At 36.2% G+C, this 9,879-nt stretch overlaps 1 protein-coding gene across 1 annotated transcript in view; it reads left to right on the top strand.

Moving 5' to 3' along the window:
* Positions 1-9,879, top strand: part of FOXJ3 (forkhead box J3) — a 138,413-nt gene that overhangs the window by 73,490 nt on the left and 55,044 nt on the right. Inside the window, exon 3 of the mRNA XM_042782919.1 lies at positions 4,897-4,980. Coding sequence (XP_042638853.1) covers positions 4,897-4,980 — 84 coding nt within the window. The remainder of the gene's footprint in view (positions 1-4,896; positions 4,981-9,879) is intronic.

The raw sequence follows: 9,879 nt of genomic DNA, 5'->3' as shown, positions 1-9,879 counted from the left end.
AACTTCAGCAATCAGGAGCTCCTCGGTTGCTCATAGAAAATCCCACCTTGGAGTTTACAAAGACTTATGGGTAGAAAAGCCACACTAAGTAATTTACTACACCACAATGATGCTGAGCTTTATAAGTCAGTTGCAAATGGACAAGTACTGTATGATGTCACTTTTGTGAAATCAAGAAATATATGTACAAACTATAAATTATTAATGGTTACCAAGACTGAGAGGGAGAGGAATTTCTATTGTGAGGGCATTGACTTTATGTTAATGACAGTATTTTGGAAAGTAGTAGCAGTAATGGTGGTGCTCATGAAGAATTTAATCAGTGTTATCAAAATGTGGAAGTTGTGTTGGTGAATACTTTGGTGTATATATTTTTACCATGATTAAAAAAGAGAAATTGACAAGCTGATTCTGTTCTGTATCTGGAAATGCAAAGGGCCTGGAACAGGCAAAACACTTCTGAAAAAGAATAAAGCTGTAGGACTTAACACCATCCAGTTTCCCTGTATAGCTGCCGTAATCAAAGTAGAATGGTATTGGTGTAAGGATAGACATGTAGATCATTGAAACATAATAGAGTTTAGATATAGACCCACATATGCTGTTTTTCATAAGTAACACTATCCTATTATTTAAAATGTTTCTATAAAAATATTGGTATGGCATACTTACAAAAATACCTTGGTGTGGGGAGGGTACAGTTGGCAAAAAATGTATAATGTGCACTTTATTTGTGCAAAAATATATATAGTCTGTTGATTTTTGACAAAGGTGCCAGTGTAATTCACTGGGGGAAAGGATATCATCTTTTCTAGAAATGATGCTGTATATGTGGGTGGAATAAAAATTAATATTGATTCTTAGCTCACTATATAGAAAATTAACTCTAAATGGACCAGAGATCTAAACAGAAAAGTTAGGGCCATAAAACTTCGAGGAGAAAATATTTACCCTCTTGGATTAGGCAAAGATTTAGGTAGGAGACAGAAAATATAGATCATAAAAAGGAAATTGATAAATTGGAAATTATTGGACTTAAACTTTTTGCCCCTTACAAAACATTGTTATGACAAAGGACTCATTATTCAGAATATATCAAGAATTCTTAGAACTAACCAAAATTCTTACAACCTAAATAAAATAATGACAAAGTTATGAATAGACACTTCACAAAAGATGATATATGGATGGCAAATAAACACATGCAAAGATGTCCAACATCATTAGTCATTAGAGAAATGCACATGATAATTACTCAGTCATTACTTATGATGCAGTGAATTACTTAGTACAATTCTTGTAGCCATGATCTTTGTAACTCCTGCCAAATGATTAGGTGGGACTAAGCAAATGTGAGGTGCTTGTGGGCCATCAAGGGGACTAGATAACTTATTAATGTAAATAAGGTGCATGATACCCTTGTGGGGGAGGGACCGTGCAAATAAGGTGTATGGAACCCTAATGTGGGGATCAGTCAGTTTTGCCATCTCACCAGTCTTCAAATGAGCCATCACAGAGGCAGATCTCACTACTGCCTCTGGGATCTCGCTACCATCAAGAAAGAAAAACTAGGAGAGAAATGTGTCCTTTGGACCTGAAATCCCTACACTAGACTTCCTTGGCAGAGAGACAGAGGCAGCAGAGGCAAAAGAATCCAGAGACAGAGTGATGGGCTTGTTGGCCCGTGGAACAGGCAAGTTGAGTGCCTTCAGCAGAAGGCTTGCTGGTGCAGTGGGGTGTACCTATTGGCAAAGGTGAAAGAGCTTTGTAACACTTGGCCAAATAGGGTAGAGGACAGGCAGAAAGGCTGAAGACTGAAGAGAGAAGTGCTTACAGGCATGGCTAAGGAGAGGCTGTCTCGATTGACAGATTGTGTCAATTGTCAATTGATGGGCAACTGTGTACAGTTCCTGAACCTGAATTGTGCTTGTTACTTCTGTAATAAACCCCGTAATCACGACTATTGTCTGTGAATTCTCTGTGGTCATTGCAGTGAATTATTGACCCAGCAGAGAAGGAGAGAGTGCCGTGGGAGGGACGGTTGGTGTCAGAATTGATAAAAAGTGTTAAGAGGGTGGCAGCATGTTTGACCACTGCCTCATAATAACCAGACTTGGGCTGTTGATGTTGTTCTCAATCCACTTTTCCTCTTGTGAAGTTAGAGGAGGTCAGATGATGCCACCTCCATGCCCTTCTTGCACTACCACTCATCCACTGGAATGGCTGTAATTGAAAAGACGTTTTTTTTAAAAAAAAAAAAAAAAACACTAATATTGGCAAGGAGCTGGAGGAGCTGAACTCTAGTAAGTGCTGATGTAAGTGGAAACTAGTTTTAAAGTTTGAATTCATTTGTATGTAATTCTAGGAAAGGTACAACTAATCAATATGATAGAAAGCAGATCAGTGTTTGGGTGGTGTGGGGTGGGGAGATAGAGTTAGGAGGATTTCTTGCTGAGCCACAAAAAGGAAGTTTTTAGGGTGGTGGAAATGCTCTGTATCTTGATTTTGGTATTGGTTACTTGGTTAGATATAATTGTCAAAACTCCTTGAAATGTACACTTAAAATGGGTGCATTTTCATTTGTTGAATATACATCAATAAACTTGATTAAGAACAAACAAAAACCTCTCCTGTTTCCTACTTGCTTCACATCAGTCTAAAGGAGGAGGTGCTACTCTGGGAGGAAATTAGGTTGAGTGTGTGTGTGTTGATTGTCTATATAGAGGCAGTTTAATTTTTGTGAGATAATATTGTCTAATAAGGAAGAACAAAGGTTAGCTCTGCTCTTTAAAGGTAGCTGAAGGAAACTTTTAAGGTCCTTTTATCTAAACTTTTGATCTCACAGATGAGATTTCCTTAGGTTATCCCAGAGACACTAGGTAGATTGCAGAACTTATCTTATGAATCATTTTAATCATAATAAAGTTAGTGTTTGCATTTTGGCATTCAGTTTTTTTGTGAATACATATACATTATACATAGTGGATAGTGCTAAGCTTATGTATAAGTTTTATTCCTGTTGTTGATCTGTTTGTGGCAAGTCACAGCCAGTCATATTCTGTGTGGAAAACCGTAAGTATTTGTTTTTGTAAGCTTTATTAAATTGTTGAATAACAAGTCAGTCTAACGTTTGGACAGTGAGTGGTTTCCCTGATTAATAGACATATTTATATATATATATATATATACACCCAACAAAACTAAACAGTGAAATTTATCATCTTTTTAATATTAGTTTTTAAACTATTGTCCAATGAATTTAGTTATTTCTCCTTTATGTTCAGTTTTAGTAACAACTAAGTTTAAACATTTTTCTCCCTATTTTATTTTGAAACCTGCTGGCTGAACAAACTGATGAAATCATTGTTATCATTTTTAGTGCTTGCTTTTTTGTAGCATCTACATTTTACATGGTTCTTGTCAAGTTTATATCACGTCTGGAAGACTCATAGCTGAAATGCAGTGACCACTTTGATCAGAAAAGATAATGTCTCAAATGCCAAAACCCACTGACATCGAGTTGATTTCAACTCATAGTGACCCTATTGGACAGAGTAGAAATGCCTCATAGGGTTTTTGAAGCTATAAATTTTTATGGAAGCAGACTGCCTCCTCTTTCTCCTGTAGAATGGTTGGTGGTTTTGAACCATCGACCTTTTGGTTAGCAGCCAAATACTTTAACCACTACGCCACCAAAGTTCCCTTCCTTTAGATAATGTCTGAGCTAACATTTGAAGGTAGAATATGAGTTTGTCAGTGGTAAGGTAGATATTATAGGTAGTGATACCATATAGGGCAGGCACAGATGTATGAAAGAACATAATATAGTCAAGAAACATCACCAGGTAATTCATGTTGGGCATAAAGTGTGAGAATTGATAGGTTAGGACTGTATTTTCTGTCATTGTCAAGTGTTGCCTGAAAAAGCAGAAAAGCAGCTCAGGAGAATTAATGAAATAATAGAAGCAAAGACTAGACATGAACAATACTACTGGAATCAATTATAAGGCAACAACATAAATTGTGTATCTGTTTCTGATAAAAGTATATCTCCTTTCCCTTCTTTCCTCTCTCTTTCTTCCTCCCGTGTGTGTGTGTGTGTGTGTGTGTGTGTGTGTTGTGTGTGTGTTTGGAAAGGCAGAGTAACTGAGAGAGAAGGGAGCTATGACTCAAGACCTTGATTCTAGTGATGGCTTTCATATCCTTGTTTGGGCAAACCTTTATCTTCCTGAGCATTGGTCTCCTTATCTGTATAATATACAGAAACAGTATTATTTATGCTTTTCAAAATAGATTTTTTTTGAAATGTTAGTTTTGAGTACCTAGAACACAGTAGGTGATCAGTCAGTATTTTTGAATAGAAATTGTATCCAAAAAATAAGAGACTAAATTATGACAGAATAAACAATAAAAGACAATGTTCTTTTGGATGCATTTTTATATATATATATATATATAATATATTTTATATAAAAATATCAAGTAATTTACGTTTGTCTTTTAAAATTGTCTCACTTAACATTTAGATTTGTGAGGTCCTAGGATGCAGAAACTATAATGTCTTTATATATAAAATTCTTTAAATTTGGAGGTCATGATACTGTAGCTACCATGTGTTCAATTAAAAATTTTAAAAAATGTATTCAGTTGATCATTTCCCTTTTTAACTTAGCAGAAGTTCTGGGACTTGGGATTTTTTGTTCTCTTTAATAATCTAGTTATGGACCTTTTTGTCATACAAGTTGTGCTTTTTCTCAATTCAAAGCTGATTTTACACTACTTTTCCATTCTTGGATTTGCAGAATGTTTGCCTTTAAAGCACATGATTATGAAAATCCATTTTAATGTCATTGAATTATTGTAATATATAATTAACATATATTTTTTTATCTTTAGGGTTCCTACTGGGCAATAGACACCAATCCGAAGGAAGATGCGCTACCTTCTCGGCCAAAGAAGAGGGCGCGGTCTGTGGAACGGGTAAAAACTCTTCACTAGAGCTTTAGTGAAATGAGTTTAAAATGTCAGAAATACAGATTAAAAAAAAAAAATTTTTTTGTTGAGAATATACACAACAAAATATTCACCAATTCAACCATTTCTGCATGTACAATTCATTGCTACTGATTACATTTTTGAGTTCTGCAGCCATTCTCACTCTCCTTTTCTGAATTGTTCCTCCTTCACTGCCCCTTAAGCTTCCTATCTAATTTTTAGAGGTGCTGTTGTCACTTTGATTCTATATAGATAGTTCTCAAAAGAGCATAATGCTCAAGGCAGACATTTCTTTTTTTTACTAGTTAAGCTGAACTATTGTTTGGTTTTAAGAAAGAAATACAGATTTTAAGAGTTCATTTCCAGTATAGTAAGTATAAGCATGGAACTCTGGTGGTGTGCTTGTTAAGGCATTCTGCTGTTAACCAAAAGATCAGTGGTGCGAACCCACCAGCTGCTCTTCAGCAGAAGGATGAGGCAGTCCTACTTGAAGATTAATAGCACTGTAATGCCTATGGGGCAGTTCTACTCTGTCCTGTAGGATTATGATGAGTCTGAAGCGACTCGATGGCAGTGAGTTGGTTTGTTTTTGTTTGAAGTATAAGCATAATGAAGGTAAGATTTTGTGTTTGTATGGCATTACGTATTTTTCAAAGCATGTTTCAGACCCACTATTTTATTTGGTCTTAACTCTTTGAGTTAGATGGGCAGTTTAGGAAATTCAGTAAAAGGCTTTTTCCTGTTTAGGGCATAGCTATTATCTGACTGACACTTGAATTCAGACTTCCTGAGTTTTAATTTGGTTTTCATTCCTCTGCGTTATCAATGTTGAGAACTGTATTATGTAACAAGCCTGCTGTTTCCACTGCAGATGATCAGTCTGCTTACATTGAATTTTCCTCAAAATGCTTTTTGCTTCTGTCAATCTAATAATCATTCAGTACACAAAATCTCTAAGTGTGTGTGTTCATCATTAAAATCAATTTCTAAGAATGAGAAAGGGAGCTATTGTTGATATCTGAAGTTGTTTATTTTAACATAATTTATTCAGCACTTTGTTTGCCATGAGGTATTATTTCAGCTTTCCTTACCTTTTCTACATTTTCAACTAAAAACCATTTACTAACACATACATGTATGCACACACAGCCAGTACTATTCCTCAAAATCTAAATGATAACCACATTGTAAAGCCTTTCCTCACTCCTTCATTTGTATTCCCATAGGATTTTTACAAAGCTCTTTTATAGAATTTCTCAACTTTGTAATACTTAATATTATTTCTATGTTTGACTCCTTCACTTGGCTGTGAAAATGGGCAGAGAAAATGTCTTACTAACATTTGTATCTCCAGTGGTTAGCATTTTTCATGACTTATAAATAGATGCTAGTAAATGTTTGCAGAATAGATGAGGACAAAGAGAATAAGACAAGGTGAAGGAAACTGAGAGTGGACATTTGGTCAAATAAATTTGTTCCTTGCCCATTGCTGATAGAAGGATAAAACTTCCCAGTTTTAAGGATAAGAACCTCAAACCAGGTTTAAATTGGGATCATGTCAGCCCTCTAGGTATGGAAGTAATGGGATTTAGTCAGGCAGATTATTGGAGCCAGCAAAATAAATATAATAAGGCAGTTGTCAAGCTATATAGAATTAAGGGGGTGAGCTCTTAGGCTAGAACAATTTTTGAATTTACATAAGCCAGAGCTGAAGAAGTAAAAGTTTAGTATTCTGACATAGTCTTCTAGTAATAGAAGTAGATAATTTTAAGATAGGGATTGAGATGTAATGGTTTGAGAGGAATTGAGCCCTCCAAAAGAATGTGGACTTTAATCATGTGAAAATGTGGAGTACAAAACATATATTCATCATCTATTTCCAAAATTTACAGGAAGGGAACAAAAATCCACATTGTTTAATTAACCCAGAGTATTTTTCTTTTTGGTTTTTTATTAGCATGCAATTTAGAAAGGATGTGTATCTTGAAGAGCTGAGAAATTGTGGTATTCTCTGCCATTTCATCTCTTCTTTTAAAGTTCCTTGAGCTTGAATTATTCTTGGAAGTTACTATTGGTAGTTGGGTTGACAGCTGTGCATTCCATTTGGATATTAAAGCCTGTCTGTTATTCTGTTGGGAGCTCTGGTGGCGTAGTGCCTAAGGCATTTGACTGCTAACCAGAAGGCTCGCGGTTCAAACCCACCAGCCACTCCTTGGAAGGCAAATTGGGCAATCTACTTCATAGAGATACCGCCTCAGAAACACAAGGAGGGGTCGCTGTGAGTCGAATAGACTTGATGGCAGTGAGTTTGGTTTTTGGTTTATTATTCTACTATCATGTTTCATAGTCCTTAGAGCAATACCTCTTTCTGTGAGAGCTCTGCCTCCTTTCTTTTGAAATTATATTGTCAATTTTATAATGGAGTCAATAGAAACATAGGAGTCCCTCAGTGGTGCAAATGGTTAACATGCTCAGTCACTACACGACAGGTTGGTGGTTCAAGTCAACCCAGAGACACTTACAAGGAAAGGCCTGTCGATGTACTTCTGAAACATCAGCCATTGAAAACCCTGTGGAGCACAGTGTTCTACTCTGTGAGTCACAATCAACTTGAAGGCAACTGGGTTTGTAATCTGTACAGATTACAATAGTATGTTTATACTTACGATGTGTGTTGTTAAATACACATTTTGGAATGTGTTTTCTAGATTGATTTTCTACTCCTTTTAATCTTCATTTTAAGTTTAAAACATGTAAAAAGTTGCCTTTGTTTTCTTATAGAACAAAAGTTCGTGCCTTTTTATTTTTTTCCTTAAGAGACATTTTTGGAAGGAGAGTGGAAGGTTTTGCATTATATAGAATTTTTATTAGAGCATAGTTTATATTTAAGTAACCATTGGATTTTGTATAAGGAAATGCCTAGGACAAATACTGTTGCTTTGTAATATAGTGTTTAGATATTTAAAGTTTTCTCAAAAATCGAACATAGTCAATAAGTTGAAAACTTTATTTTGATAGTGATTTGGGTGAAAGTTTATAGAGTAAATTGGTGTGTTAGGCTGGGTTCTCTAGAGAAGCAAAACCAGTAAAGCTTATATATATACATATAAAGAAAGAGAAATTTATCTCAGGAAAATGGCTCATACACTTTTAGAAGCTGGCAAGTCCCAAGTTTTTGGATCATATATCAAGCTGGAGGCTTTTCCCAACTCACGCAACTGCAGGGACTGATGAGCTCAAGGTTGTCAGGCAGTATACTGGCTATTGACGCCAATGAATGATGAATCCAAGATCTCCAAGCCAAATGGTGGATTGTTCGTTCATGGACAGTTGTAGGCAGCACAACAGAATCCTGGCCCACAGAAGATTGTCTCTTTTCCCAGGATGTCCATAAATATATTGGAAGCATGCCACACCCCTAGGGAAACACTTTGTCAATGGATTGGCTGCTCAAAACATACACATTCGATCCCATCATGGGAATAACCCACATCATAATTGCTTAAACTACACAGAATTGTGGTCCAGCCAAGTTGACACTCAGCTCTATCACAGTTGATTTCCACTGAAGAATACATGCACATTTTGTTTTGTGACGTTCCCTACAATGTAACAGCACTCTTACTTGCTCTATATTTACCATTTCCATTCATCCTACTTTCTTATCACTTCCTGCCACCTTAGCTTTATCCCTGGGCAGACGCTGCCCTTTTGATCTAGTATTGTTGATTGTTCTAATAAGAGCATACCTTCTTAGTATTATTGTTCAACTTATAGGCCTATCAATTGGCTAAAAGTTGAGGCATTAGGGTCAGTTCAGTTCCTGGCTTGAAGAGTGTCAAAGGGCTATGTTCTTGGGATTTCACCATTTTCTATTTTGAGTTTTGTTCCACCTTTTTCTCCCACTCTAAGACCTCCCTTTCAGAGCAGTCAGCAGTCACCATACTGGATAGTCACCATACTTTTTTTTTTTTAAATGCATTTTATTGAAATATAAATTATGTACAGTGAAATACATAAAACTAAAGTGACATGGGTCAATGCATTTTTTTTTTTGAAGTGTTCCCTCCCCTCCCACCCTTGGCAACCAACAGAGAACGTTTCCTTCCATATATAAATCTCTTTGACTTTTTACAATAATGAATTAATACTATATTTGTCGTTCTTTGATTGACTTTTTTAACTCAGCATTATGTGCTCCAAGTTCTTCCATGTTATGCAGTGTTTTGCAGACTCTACATTATTCTTTAGTGCTGCATAGCATTCCATTGTGTATATGTACCATAGTTTGGTCATCTGCTCTTCCATTAATGGGCACATAGATTGTTTACATCTTTTTGCTATTGTAAATAGTGCTGTGATGAACATGAGTGTTGTACATATCTGTTCCTGTCCTGGCTCTCACCTCTCTAGGATGTATACCTAGTAATGGGACTGGGTCAAATGGTATCTTCAATTCCAGCTTTCTAAGGAATTGCCATACTGCTTTCCACAGTGGTTGTATCACTTCACAGTCCCACCAGCAGTGTATGAGAGGCCCAGTCTCTCCACATCCCTGCCAACATTTTTTCTTTTCTGTCTTGTTGTACCTTGCCATTAGTGCTGGGGTGGGATGGTATCTCATTGTTGTTTTGATTTGCGTCTCTGTAATGGCCAGTGATCGTGAGCATCTCTTTATGTGTTTGCTGACCACCTAAATATCCTCCTTGGTGAAGCGTCTATTCATGCCTTCTGCCCATTTTTCAATTAGATTGTTAATTTCTTTAGTGTTGAGGTATTGGAGTTTTCTATAAATCTTAGAGATAAGTCCCTTGCCAGATACATAATTATCGACAAGTATGAATTTGTTGCTGTCATTTTGTCGTGTGCTTTTTCATAGTGTTG

This window comes from Orycteropus afer, unplaced genomic scaffold, assembly GCF_000298275.1.
Source record: "Orycteropus afer afer isolate SDZICR_OR568_19922 unplaced genomic scaffold, OryAfe1.0 scaffold00510, whole genome shotgun sequence".
Classification (NCBI taxonomy): Eukaryota; Metazoa; Chordata; class Mammalia; order Tubulidentata; family Orycteropodidae; genus Orycteropus; species Orycteropus afer.
The sequence above is the reverse complement of the archived record's forward strand: the minus strand, read 5'-3'. Positions and strand labels throughout refer to the sequence as shown.